Source organism: Pristis pectinata, chromosome X (assembly GCF_009764475.1).
Source record: "Pristis pectinata isolate sPriPec2 chromosome X, sPriPec2.1.pri, whole genome shotgun sequence".
NCBI lineage: Eukaryota > Metazoa > Chordata > Chondrichthyes > Rhinopristiformes > Pristidae > Pristis > Pristis pectinata.
In genome coordinates, this window is record NC_067450.1 from 1610905 (window position 1) to 1625630 (window position 14726).

The window sequence follows — 14726 nt, forward strand, 5'->3', positions numbered from 1 at the left end:
ACTGGAGTGATTCTGGGGGGGGGGGGGGAGGGGTTGCCTTATGAAGAGTGATTGAATTAGTTTGGCCTTGGATTCAGAAGAATGAGATGTGTTCCAATTGATCCTCTCATGATGATTCTGAGAGGAAGTGATGGGCTGGAGATTCTGGAACTAAGGGGCACAGGATCAGGGGGCTCGCCATACTGGCCTGTGAATAAGGAGACATTTCACTCAGAGGATTGTGAATCTTTGGAATTCTCCACTCCAGGGCAGTGGAGGCTGAGTCATTGAGTATATCCAAGGCTGAGATCAATAGATTGTTGGACACTGGGAGAATCCACAAAACTGGAACTAAGCAGGAAAGTAAAGTTGAGGCAGAGGATCAGATGTGACCTTATTAAATGGCAGAGCAGATGCAAAAGCCTGAATGGCCTACTCCTATTTTTAATCTACTTATTCTTTCTTAGAGTCTCATTGTAGAATTCATCTTTCTGCCTTTTTCATGCGACATTTAAACATTTTTAAACCCCAAGTTGGTCTCTTCTGATCATGATTCACATCATGCTCTTCCTACAGTTTAAAAATCTTCTCTGCAACTGCTCTAAACTTGTAAAGTGCAGTGAGGAAAGCCATTTTCCAGGACTTTCTCAGTACATCATGGGAGAATAGTGACCCTGTTTCCTTTGTTGCCTGTAGGCAGAATCTACATGTGGGACTGCCTCTGTCAAAAGTGAACTAAAGTCTGGACTTTATGTACCAGAGCACAAATCCCTTGGCAGGAAACAAAAGGAAGCATGAAGGAACTGTAGGGTTATCAATTCAGGGTTTAGTGAACACAGCACAAACATGAAAATTCAGCAGTGAAACAAGAGAGAATGGCCTCCCAAACTTGCTCTGTTCAAATTGCATTCCAAGTGACATAAACAGAAGTTGCATTTTTACTGACCTCATGAATTTAATCACATGAACAACTGCCAAAATGCACAGGAAGACCTACGCCATGATAACCAAACTGATGATATTGGAAGAACTGAGAAGGAATGGTCAAGCTCAAACTGTGAGCAAAAGAGATTCACAGACAAACAGTAAGTCAACATCATAAACTCACCAGGTAAAGCCCTAGATGCTTGATACACTTCATCGGGGCCAATAGAAAAAAATGAAATGATGAGCCGTTCAGTATTGCTTTAGGCTTTGGGTACTGGTACAGGGCTAGGAAGAAAGAAAATGCAGTTCCTGCAAGATAGCTAATCTAAATCCTGGGGGGGTGGGTGGGGAAGTGCGGGAGTGAAAGTAATTGATTATAAAGCAGCAATATTTTAATCACCGGGAAGAGCAGAAGACGTTAGCTATGCTTGACAATACAAATGGAACATCCGTACACAATGGACACACAACTGCCCAGTTAAATGAGGAACTGAGTGAAAGAGAGCAATAAGTGCAAGGAAAGGGAAAAAGCAATAGTCTGCTTAGTGTAACACCTAAAATGATGACTGGAATAGTAAAGTCTCACTGTTCAGTTTCTTGCCAGTTTGGACTATACAGAATGTGAAAAACAATGTGGCATTTTTGTGCAATAAATTGATGGAATCATGGGTTTTGTTACTCTTCACCAGGTTATTTTATGAGCTATAGCAACCTTGGTATTTTCCATGTGTGTGAACAAACATTAAGAAAGGTATAATGGAATTCAGGCAGCACTTCCAAGTACTATGGCCAAAGCCACATCAAAGGAAATCAATGTCTGCTTTGGTGTTACACATTTTCCTCATTCCTCATCACTGCTTAACCCTTTAAAGCCCAAAATTGTAGATTGTTCTTCAATAAAAAAATGTTTAACTTAATTGCTGAGATCATGATACGAGAGTTCAGGACACACAAAGTACTTCTCAAAGAAAGAGCTGAGAGCTCAGGGATTAGATATTGTAGTTGTGACAGCAATCACAAAGTGTGATAAACTCAGGAATGCATATGAAATCTAATGTCTAATTAGGTTAACTGGCCGCAGGTTTCACATTGTATTGTGAGCAGCATGTCCCTTTGTCAAACATTAGCTATTCATCTAATATTGAAAAAGGAGATGGAGCAGAATAGGAGTGCATCCCCTTCAACTTCAATGGTATTTGTACTGTACTTCTGCAAGATGCATGCTTAATCGAGAAACAGTTTCCTCAGCAGCATATTGGATAAGCTTCAGAACAGTTCTAGATTTAATATTACGCAACCAGCAGATGAATTAGGTCAGTTTGAAACTTTTGCATGCTTTGCGCTGTAAGAAGAGGTTTTATTTAAAGTCATCGCCAGGTTAAAATCCTGGAATTTCCGGTCTTGTGTCATTGTGGCAGTAACATCTCAGCAGTATTTGGTTCACGTTATGTCTCACGTACAACAGTCAAAAACTTGATAACTATGCATTCTTAGAAATTAACATGGCAAGGAAGAAAAAAAATCATGCCATGCTTCTTACAGTCTCATTACAGACTGTCAACAGACCTACCAACTGACTATCTTTTCAAAAAAATCATTTATGGGATGTAGGTATCATTGGAAAGGCCGGAATTTATTGCCAGTTCCTAATTGCCTTCAAGGTGGTGGTGAGCCAACTTCTTGAACTGTTGCAGTTCTGCTGAAGGCACTGTTGCAGAATTCCAAGATTCAGACCCAGCAATGATGAAGGACCTGCAATATTATTTCCAAGTCAGGAATGACATGCAACATGGAAAGAAGCCTGTATGGGGTGGTATTTCCATGCATCCTCTGCCCTCGTCTTTCTGGGCAGGAGAGATCATGGGTTTGGGAGGCGTTGTTAAAGTAGCCTTGGCAAGTTGCTGGAGCGTACTTACAGATGGCATACACTGCAGCCATACTGCACAAGCGGCAGGTAAAGTGTATGCTTAAAGATAAGCACTTATATTGAAACAACCTGAGGTAGCAGAGGTACAAAGTACTTTATAGTTAATTAAATACTTCTGAAATTAGGTAGACAATTTATGCACAGCAAGCTTCCACTAGCAGTAATGTGGTCATGACCAGATAATCTGTTCTAATGAGATTGACTGACATACAACCGAGGCTTAGAATACTGGGGAGAACTCCTCTCCACCCGATGGAACAGGCAGGGCCTCTGTTTAATGTCTCCTCTGAACAATGGTGTATCCTTTATTACCTTGGATTGCCAACTTTTATTAGGTGGAGGATGGGGTGCCAATCAAACAGACTTTTGTCCTGAATGGTGTCGAACTTCTCAAGTGTTGTTGGAGCGCTACTCATTCAGACAAATGGAAATAGCCAGAAATTGAGGGATAAAAATCCAGGAGGTGCAAGTCAGTGATGCACACATTAATCACCAGCTACCAGTCTATGCCTGAATGTGTGACATAGACTGCCTCTTTTTCTGGAGTTGCGAATGGAACTGAACAATTTTCAGCAACTATCTCCACTTCTGACCTCGTGGAGAGAAGGTCATAAAGCAGTTGATGGTGATCAAGCCTAGGACACTGCCTTGAAGTATTCAATAAATTACTTCCTTAACAAAAGTAAAATGACCCAAGGTTAAATACCAAAATACAAATCCTCCCCACCCCAATATTGAGATCTTTCTTTCTCTGTGTGGTATTTTGCATTACAACAGAGTGTGCCTCCAGTGCCATCCTGTAAATATGGAACAATACAGGTTGTACTTGGTTTTGAATAGTCTATTCTTACTCCAGCTTCCCGTTCTTTATTAATTTCTTGGCCTGCTTTTGCCAAGTTCTAAAATGCACTCAATCCTCAGGCCTACTGCTGTTCTGGCAAATTTAAGATTCTTCCTTTCATTTAACACCATCTTTAATTTCTCCTGTCAGCTACATGCAGACCACTTGTCCTGCTGGATTTTTGTGCCTTAAAATATATTTTTGTGAATCACGTACATTTTCTTTCAGTGCTAGCTACTGTCCATCTGCTGTCATATCTTTTAATGCAGTTAACCAATCAATCAATCACAGTCAACTTCCACCCTCTCCACCATACCTTAGTTTTGGGTTGAGCGAAATCACTTTCAAATCGTGAACTAGGATAACCCAAATCAACTAACAAGGTAGAAACCTAGTGTTTTGTATGCAAGTTCAGTCCTGGCTCAATTGCAGCAATTGCTTTTAGCAGAATGTAGAACTGACAAGAAATTAGGGAAAATAAAATACAGACCAGGAATTTCATTAAAAAATAAAGTTTATTATCTTCAGAAAAGCAAGGTAGATGAGAACTTTCTCAACTGAATTTTTAAAAAGAGCTTCCATTTTCTTTTAATATATATATATAGGAAGTGCAAATGTTTTTCCTTCCAATGCAGGTACGTGGGTAACTTAATGCCGAATATTGATAGTGCCTTGCACCATATGGACATGTATATGTAAAATACTGTAATAAAGATTGCTAGCCATTTGGAGGTTTGTAAACTCAAGGCCACATTTTCTTTTAAGTTTTAAAAGTCCTGAAAGTTCAGGAAACTCGGCAGTGTAACTGAAGATTCTACATCATCCTGCTGGCTATCTGGAAGGACTGAGTGACATAAATACAATCTCGGAAGAGCATGGACTGTTACATTTGGTGAGACTGCCATCATGACGTCAATCCCATATCCTGATTGTTTAATTAAACAATCTAAAAAAAATTTGTGGAATTATTAAAATCACTGGAATACCATATTCAACATGACAGGATACAAAACATAATATCTACAATGGGGAAGACGACCATTTCTTAAAAAGCAATGATTTTACTGAGTAACAGATGCATATTCAATCAGGTGGCAATGCATGACAATATCTCCATTACCATGTTTATTAACCCCATGTGCTTACTTCCCTTTCTTCCTGGAATAGGCAAATATTGGGGTATATTAAAGATTTTCATCCAATCTCAGAGCTGCCAAAATCCACCAACCATGTCTGTGCTATTTGAATTAAGCATTCTGCCTTCACCTTCACAGGAAGGTTATTCTGTCCTATGAGCACAGCTCCAGGTGGGCACTTGTTTTTAAAGGAAGCAAATAAAAAGTGAAGGAGAAGCTTAAGAAAATAGAGGGAAGAACATGAATATTTCTCTTCCCCCCCCCCCCTCCCCCCCCCCCCCCCACTACCAAAACAAAAAGCATGGAATGTTTGTCAAGAAACCTCTGGAGATTTGGAAGCCTTGACAAAATGCCAGTCCTCAACAGTGACACGTGCAATCATAGCAAAGGTCAATGACCTGAAAACATCAACTCTTTTTCCTCAGAGGCTGTCTGGTTTTGAGCATTTCCAGCATTCTCTAGTTTTATATCATAACATGACTGTTGCCATCTTCCTCAAAGTGACTCCTTATTGTTCTTTTTTCCTAAGATTCTGACCTTCTTTCCCATTCTTCATCCAGTCAGATCAGTGTTCCATAGTAAAATACTGTGACAGTCAAGCACCATTGCAAGCCGTCTCATTTAGAAACGGGTTTCTTCTGGAATTTGTTAAAAAATACAAACTTTTTTCCCCTCAAATGCTGCAGATTCACTCCTCATTAGGTTAGATAGTTCATTCAGATGTCTTCACATTTTAACCCATCAGAGGTGGGAAAATTGGGAGCCTGATTTAAGAGAAAAAACAAGCTTGAAGGTGTAGAATCGGCATTAAAAAAAACCATCAAGATTAATCCCATTAACTCATCATGGGTAACGAAGAGCATGTAAAGTGGATTCCAATATTGTGCGCTCATCAGGACAAAAGAGATACTGGGAAATGGAACATTTTTCTAAGTTTTACACCCACTGTAGGGTAGAGCTCCCTCTACTTTGCGCCAAAGAATGCAACAGCATGACATTTCCATTTCCCATGCCAGCTGCCCATCTCTCTCTTTGGGGAGCATTGGTAATTTGGTACCAACCATGGCTAGCTGTGTTCTGTGAGCCTATACCTACAAGGCAGCCCAAACCAATTCACAGGAGCTATCAATGGAAACTTCCATTCCATCATTCAGCAGTAGATTCAAGGCCAGATCCAGTTGCAAATTAATCAGTGATTCATTGCATGTAGTATTCCAGATTTTAATCAATGTTACAACTTTGCAACAGGAGGATAGGTGAGCTGCTTTCCTGCAGGAATGAATGGCATAACCAATCATTCTTATGCATATGTATGCTAGTTACCCAGCAGAATTGTTGTAGCTAGGCACCCAGCCCTCTCAGCTGCATGCTTGTTGGTATGGGGATATTCAGCAAATGGAAACAGGATTGATTTGAAGTTTTGACACAAAAGTTGCTTAACCAAAGAACAAGCCATGTACATTTGAGTAGCACCTTAAAGTTTTCAGGAAGTCCCAATTGATTTCTTTGAAAGAACACTTTTTTTGGGGGGGGGGGGGGGGGGTGGTGCTGAAATGGTGGAAAGAGTAGAGTTTATGCAGGCAAACACAGCAACTGATTTGCGCATTGCAAGGTCCCATAAATAACAAAAGATGAGTAACCAGGTAATTTGAAATTACAGGAACATTAGCAAGACGTTAAGAGAGCTGGAGTACTGAAGCAGGGCTTGAGCCTCCAATCTACTGACCCAAACTGAAGGAGAACTAGCAATTAAGCACATCATTAGCTTTAAATCTGGCTGTTAATCACACAACAATTTATAGCACATCTCTATGCTGCAACCTGCCCAAAAAGTTTTGTTTATAAATAGCATTTCATAATCTCTCCAAAACCACATACTCTTATTTTATGCAACATTCAATGCAGTAAAAAATCTTTCACCAACTGCACAGAATAGAAAATATGAAAGATCACTGGGTTACGACAAGTATGAACAACTGCTAGGGAAATAAGTGCTTCTACCCAAAGTGTTTTGCTTCAAGCCTAGGCAGGGTGGTGATGGTTAAAGAGTCAGGATGCCAAAAGTTCCTTATAGAACAAAAAAACATTTGAGAATAAAACACATGTTGAGTCTCAAAAAGATACAAGACAATACTGTTCAGAACCACCATATTGTCCAAATGGCAACCTTCCGAGCTGTATGATTCTACCCTTGGTCTTGGGAGGAACTAGTTCAGAGCAGTTATTTAGTCTGGAATATCCAGATGGCTGGATTAATCCTATCATATAATACGTGCCCAGCCATCTGTCAGTAACTACAAAAATATTCTGCAGTTTAATGTCTTTGTACTCATCCCATCCTGCACTCACTATTCAAACAAAATAGATTTGAAATAGAAAGGAATAAACACACAAAATAAAAGATCAAGTTCCTGAAACTTTCCATTTTTTGTTCATGAAGACAAAGGGTGTCATTGCTGGGAAAGGGAATATCTTCTGTGTTGGGCATCCAGTGTTAGCATTAACAGAATGTCTAGAAAAGACATCTTGAAGGATTTTACAAGTAGTGAAAAACACAGATTCTGAACAAGGGTTGGGGGTGTGTGTGGGGGGGGGGGGGAAGGTGAGGAGAAAGAGGGGAAGAAGAGAAGCAGGGAATAAAAAAAATTCACTGAACTGAGCCAATGATACAAAAAGAGAAAATTTGCAACTGAGCAGCATAAAAGTGATGCATTTAGAGGAACTTAAGGAGAGACTTCCAAGTGCAGGGATGAGAGCAGAAAAAAGCAAATCAGAAGATGAGGAGTGCCTGATGCCAAAGCAGCGAGGTAAAGCAAGCACAACGAGACGCAGAAAACCATTCCCACGTGACATTTCCCTATTTCTCACTCTGGCTGCCTTGCGGTCTCACTGAGAAAGCTAATTAGTGCTGAATTAAGGAGAATTTTGTGCTGAGCTCACATTCCACAAAATGGATTAAAATTACCCAATCCAATTCACGTAGAACTGTTACAGTCAAACAGACAGTTCCACCTCAGCAGTGTGCTGCAGGGGAAGACCAATATCCACCCAGTTCTCCAACTGTATGATTTTCCAAGGCTTCAGCATAATCTTTTGACAAGCATAACATCTTAGATTTTAACTTTATGCAATAAAATGTCATTGCACAAAAATAGGAAATAAACAAGGTACTTACTTTTTGGACTGCTCTGGACTTCTTCAGACTCTGGTACTTTCCAGTCCATCTTTCTGCCTTTCTCATATAGACCTTTCAGTATTTTTCGGAATTCATCTACATCCGTGCCATGCTTAGTCAATTCCAGGTACTTGCGGTAGAGTTGCAGTGCTGTGCGCGCATCTTCTATGCTGTCATGTGTTTCGCCCTGAATTTTGAGTTCTGTCCGAGAAGTCAACAGAAGAAGCCGATCAGTCTTTCCATATTTAACTACATATACCCTGTCATCCCATTTAAGGATCTTGTACATTTCAGCAAGGTCACCCCTCGTTCTAAATTCTAACAGAATATAGATCTAATTTCTTTAGCCACTCAAGATACAACAACCCTCGCATCGCACAATCTACGAGGCTGAGCCCTATCCTCCAGCAGAGGCCTAACAAGTGATTTAAAAAGACTTCTTCACTGCTTTCTATCAGCTTTTCATTTTGTATATCCTACTTCAACTCTTACCATTTATCCTGCAGGTACTGACTCCCAGTTGTGCTTTGGCACCAGTTCTTATTAACAAAGCAGTCATTTTTCACTTGAACCTAAACAAGCATGAGCAGATGATTTCAACTCGGAGAACTTCATAGCCTGATCTTGGCCTTCCTCAGTTTGGATTTTCAGGGCTAGGATGCTGGACAGTGCCTCAAGGCCAACAGTTGTGCCTCTGCTGTTGCCCCAGCCGAGATCAGGTAATATAACAAACCAAGTATGGGACCTTCCAGGTCCATAGGGCACAACTTCCACATATCAGGCAGCAAATTCACTGACAACTGCCCAAATTACTGAAATGCTGGGAAATATTTTTTCCCCTACAGGTTCAACTGAAGAACTAAACGTCACACAATTCAGTAAAAACACAAGAAAATGGGAGTAGTTGGCCAAATGGCCCTTCAAGCCTGCCCTACCATTCAGTAAGATCATGGCTGATGCCCAAGTCTCATCTCCTCTTCTGTGCCAGCTCCCCAGAGCCCTCAGTTCCCCAGTCTCTCAAATATGTATCTAACTCTTTAAACACCTCCAATAATCCAGCCTCCATAACCCTCTGGGGTAGTGAATTCCAGAAATTCACCACCCTTTAGAAGTAACTCCTACACACTAGTTTTAAATGAACACCTCCTTATTTTGTAACTATGTCCCCTCACTAGAGACTCTCCCACTGGTCCCTGTCATGCCACTTAAGGATCTTATAAGTTTCAGTAAGGTCACCCCTCATTCTTCTAAATTCTAAAAAATATAGATCGAATTTCTTTAGCCACTCAAGATATGACAACCCTCGTGTCCCTGGGATTAACCCAGTGAATTGCTTTTGGACTGCCTCCGATGCCAATATATCCTTTCTTAAATAAGGGGAACAAAGCTGCACACAGTAGTCCAGGAATGGCCTCAACAATTGCAACAATGCCTCCCATTTCTAAACTCCAACCCTCTTACAATAAATGCCAGGATGTAATTTGCCTTCCTCACCACTTGCTGCACTGCTTGCTACCTTTGAGGTTCATGCACAAGAACACCCAAATCTCTCTGTACTCCACTCATTTGCAGCGTCTCTCCATTTAAATAATAGTCTGCTTTTTGGCTCTTTTTACTGAAGTGCATGACCTCACACTTTCCCCACATTAAACTCCATTTGCCAAACTTTCACCTACTCACTCTGTCTATATCCAGATGCAAAATACAAATATCCTCATCACAACATGCCCTCCCACCTATTTTGTAACTTCAATGCAATCAGTAATCTTAACCTCTTAATCCTAGTGATAAATCACGTTCGGAATGGCACATACTGATCAACAAACATGTCAAAAACCTTAAATTGAAATATATACAAACCTAGAAAATACCATGCAAGGAAACGCAATGAAATCATCCTTTTCCGAGGCATGTGAAACAAATAGACTGTATCTATCACTTGCTCCTTTGGAATCTGAAGATGGAAATAGGCAGAGAAATACATTACTCAAACCAAAAGTTTTATAACCAACTCACCAAGATTTCCTTGGGCTAGAACAGCAGTTTTATACCATGCTGAACAGAAAAAGGAGAATATTATTGAAAGTCATTTTTAATCCTGAAATTACTCAATAGATCTGGTGGCACATCTATAACCAAACAATGGCAATTTATAAAAGTCCTCCTATTTGCAAGGAGTTTATTCTGCTTGTGTTTCTTTAATCTTTGCTAACACTATTTTTTTTGATGGTTATTGCAATACTAACACAAATTCTGGGTGCTATTCTCTGCAAAATACACCAGAGCCCAACTATCTCACTATAAACAATTCACAGAGAGCAATTCCATCAAAAAGGAAACAGCAACTTCCTGCTACATTAACTCCCAAAGAATAAAGCCCTTGGACCACACTTTCAGTCTGGCTCATCTGGGATTTTTAACCAAAAATGAGCCAGACTGTACTGAAGAAACTGCCAGCTAGCTGCAGCGTGCACATCAGTGCATTCCAGACTTACTTACTTGCACACTGCAATGCAAAAGTACAATATATTGGAGGTCAGATACAGGCATGGCCAAACTCTTGCTCCATTCTTGGATTCACCACTGGAGCATTCAATAACTTACTGAATCAAGGAGCCAAATACAATAGTATTGCAACTCTGTTTTAGACAAACCATAACTGGCACTTTTCATGTAGATCCTTTCATGCAAGTGGGATCGCCAGCCTTCATTAATAAGCTTATTCAGCTTTTGAGATATTTTTTCCTCTGTGCATGTTTTTAATTTAATTAATATTTTAATGTTTTCATTTTATTTAATTTTTAAAAATTAATTTGAGACCTTTAAAAACAGTGAAACAGGCTTTCGACAATACAACCTATTAAAGGCCAGCAGGGTCTCAGGATGCAACATGTAACGGCCTGGCTGTCCCTCTTGGCATGATCTGCTCATGAGACTGTCAAAGAGCCAAAGTCTTGAGGTTGTTGGCAGCCAGGCAGCTACAGGGGTGCAAGTACGGGCAGTGGGTCAGAAAACTAGCCCCACTGCAGTTTTACAGGCTAATTTTCATTTTCAGAAATGAAGAATTTCTGCTTCCAAAACCCCCAAGGCTGCTCAGTTGTTAAATGTACTGCAATGTGCTAGAGTGAAATTCTCAAGCAATACAAGCATGAGAATCATCTCAGTTTGTCTGCGCAACAATAGATTAAAAGTCAGGGTTCCTTCTAATTTGTGGTGGGAATTCAAAGCAAGACCAGTCTCACTTTCCAATATGCCCCCCCAGCAAGTTAGATTACCACTCACTGCTGCCATTCATCATAACAAAAATGATAACTTAGATGACATTGGCTCCTATAGAACATCACCCCAACGTGAATCAGCACCCTTGAGAGGCAGAGAGGTGAGAAAAGAACCACACCCACTTTTCCCACAAACAGCAAGTGAATCCAGCTTAAGCAACTGCAATCATGGAGCAATGGTAATTGAGTGATACAGGTACAGCATTGGCAATCCAGAGGTCAAGATTTCAAACCCCAAAGAAAGCTGTGATATAGAATTCAATAACTTTGGCCATCTGTAGATCCCCATCAGAAAACAGCTTCAAAAATTGCAGAAAAAAACACACCACTGGAAGGATCCAATACCCCCTACTACTTTTCAATGGTTCTCTCAAACTATATCATGTTTAAACTTGGAAAAAATTAGGAGTGGTACTGTTGATCCTTCGCTTAAATTTGAGGAAGTTTGGAGTCCATTTATTCAATATTTTCACATGATATAGATCCCCTTATAGTAACCTTTCAATTTAGAGGAACGGAGTTGACGACATAATATTGCTCTGTTTCTATTGAGAAATTTTAGTCCTTTTTTTTCTGTTTTTTTTAGAATTTTTTTTTCTTTAGCTTAGTTTGGTTTGATATATTGTTTATAATTTTTCTTATTGTTTTGGTTTTTTTTTCTTTCTTTTATATTTTATAATAAATCTTTTTCTTTTATATTATATTCATTCGCTAACAGATTGTTGGATCTACAGATTTTTTTTATACTTTATTGTTGTTTATAATTATCCATGTCATGATTGTTCTCTTGATCTCTTTGTATTACATGTATAAACATTGATATATTAATCTGTATTAATTTGAAAACTAATTAAAAGATTGAAAAAAGACAAAAAACACACCACTGGTTCAGTACTGCCTCCAGGGAAGGAGACTCAGCACCCCTACCCTGGTCTGGCCTTCAGGTGGTTGACACTTAAAGCCCTACAGGGCAATAATTACCACCGTATCTAATGAAAACAAAGTTATGTCACTTAATGACATAACAAAATCATTAAAAACAATGCAGGTCATACCGAAACCGATCTAACTTCCACATTCGGGACTGGAGCGGGTTGGGCTCCCCCTAAAAATTACCAGTTTGTTTCCCAGTATTTGCCAGTCTTTATGAGAAAGATGAAAGGGACATAATTGGGGAGAGTGTGCGGGGCTCCTTTAGGAAAAGGAAATATGACTCAAGGTATTCTCATTTTGAGGATGTTAATTATGTTAACAGTTTTAGGGGCTTTTTATATTTCAACCTTTTTGATGCTGGCAGACCTGATTCAACATTTGCAGTTATTTTAAAGAAAAGTTTGTTGATGTAGTGCAGCAATCAGACAGTTATCAAGGACCAGTGGCTGCCATTGTAGGCTTGCAGCAGTTGGAAAGGACTGGCAATGATTAGATTGCACACTTGAGCAACACCACTGTGTAAAACTTCACGGCATAGCCAAAGAGAGCAGTGAAATAGTAACAAGGTAACATCAACTTAAGATCAGAGGTAAAACATTTGGGGGTGGGGGGGGGAAGAAATCTGTCCCAAACCATTGCACTCAACTTGAAAAGGAAATGAGATAGTTGCTTAACAAAAAGAAAGCAAAAATAGTAGTCCAACTGGCAAGGCAAGGGACTTATTACTCATCCCCATGTGCCCTCAAGCCATTTCAGAGGATAATTAGGCATCAACTATATTCCTGTGTTTCTGGATTCATTTACAGTCCAGACTGGATAAGGATGGCAGATTTCCCTCCCTACAGGACATTAGTGAATCAGATTTGTGTTTATGTAATGGTAGCTTCTTAATGATTATTTCATATTAGCTTTTTAAGTCAGCTTATTTAATTAAACTTTAATGCTAACATTGCCGTGGTGGGATTGGACCACTGGACATCTCATTTTTGGGTCAATGGTTTAGGCCTCACCCACTAATTTATACTATTTACCTCACCATGGTTTATGGAGAAAAATGCCAGTAGAGAACTACTGGGTTGAGTCGCCAGTTTCTGCATGTGATTGGTGTATTTTTTGGGGAAAATAGTCTCCTCTTCTCCTCCTACCCCAAGAATAAATCTAGTGTTACCCTATTTAAGAGTCTGTACACTGCATCAAAGTGAACATTTCCTTATTTAACCTCTGTTAACAATATTTTCCCCTTTTCAGTGTCTAAGGATAGGGGAAACAAAGAGACCAGGTACCAACATTGCAAGACTTGACACAATGGAGATGAAAGAGGGAAGGAGACAACGGAAGTGTCCACAAATACATGGTGCCATATCAAGTGGCTTATTCCAAGTACTGTGTTTATGTGAACTTTCTAAACCTACCATAAGATTTATGACTCTGAAGTCCTTCTGCAGCCCATGTCCCACAAACTTCACTCCAACATCAATGAGGAACCTTAGTTTCAGGTACGTTGACTTCAAGGTGGTTAGGTGTTTAGATGAGATTTTGGCGTCAAGGTCCCCAGGTTTGATTCCAGAATACTGAGTCAGGTAATCCACAACCTATTGTTTTTTTTTCCAAAAGACAAACTTGTGGAATAAGCACACAAGATCATTTTCAGACAGAATCTAAATAACATTTATCCAACAGAAGAGATACTTCCTTCTTCCCACACACAGCAGATCCTGCAGCTGAAATGTGCACAACCTGCTGCCAGGTTTACAATGATACCACGCCGAGCTGCCAGGATTTCCCCTCTTGCCAAGAGAAGGTGCTTGATCTCTATTTGGTGCCTTTCTGCTTAGCAAAGAGAAATTAAAACCAGCATGGTGGACTTAAAGCCCAGGAATGAACGGAGAACAGAGCATCTCACAGCTGATTAAGTCTGTAATGATTTGCATTGGTGAAATAAACAATATACTTGATCAACCACAAAACATAAGTTCCCAAATTAGGCAGCAAGATCAATGGCACCATTGCTCATGGCATTACCTGCTCCTGTGTGGAGATGTAATCGTCAATGAAGGGAACTCCCTCATTTGGTCCCTGACCTCGTACACATGTGATCCTTGCTACCGACATTTGGCTGGGCTTGATGGTGGATTTTGTCCCATCACTGCGCAGCTCTGCTTCTTCCTGTGAACAAATTTCACGTCATATGTCAGTGATAATAAATCTGATTCTGATTTTTCTGAGCAAGCACTATAAAACACCACAAAACGAACCACGTAACTAGCAAATAAAACAATGCCAACTGACAGTAAGCAAGACATAGAAGACAAAAAGATGTACATATTTAACACAGCATATTGATGTTTAACTTCCTTCCAAAGGAGGGAAAAAAATCACTTCTAATTACATACATAAACTGCAAGTCTTATTAATATAAATAATCTTAAAACTTTAAGAATATATTAATATACAAGCAATCATCTTAAAACAAGTCTTTTAAACACTCACTAAACTTCACTGGGATACGATGTTTACTAATCAAATCAAT

The 14726-nt window shown here is 39.7% G+C and overlaps 1 protein-coding gene across 3 annotated transcripts in view; it reads right to left on the reverse strand.

Moving 5' to 3' along the window:
• pan2 (poly(A) specific ribonuclease subunit PAN2) overlaps positions 1–14726 on the reverse strand; it is a 90668-nt gene that overhangs the window by 28375 nt on the left and 47567 nt on the right. The window contains exons 23-27 of one of the 3 annotated variants that reach the window (XM_052009676.1): positions 14219–14362; positions 13609–13788; positions 9846–9939; positions 7986–8186; positions 5097–5574 (exon numbers count right to left, since the gene is read on the reverse strand). In XM_052009676.1, the coding sequence (XP_051865636.1) occupies positions 5552–5574; positions 7986–8186; positions 9846–9939; positions 13609–13788; positions 14219–14362 (642 nt within the window). In that variant the 3' untranslated portion in view covers positions 5097–5551. Of the gene's footprint in view, positions 1–5096; positions 5575–7985; positions 8187–9845; positions 9940–13608; positions 13816–14218; positions 14363–14726 lie in introns of those variants that run through there. The other 2 variants (XM_052009677.1, XM_052009678.1) reach the window with 2 other exon arrangements.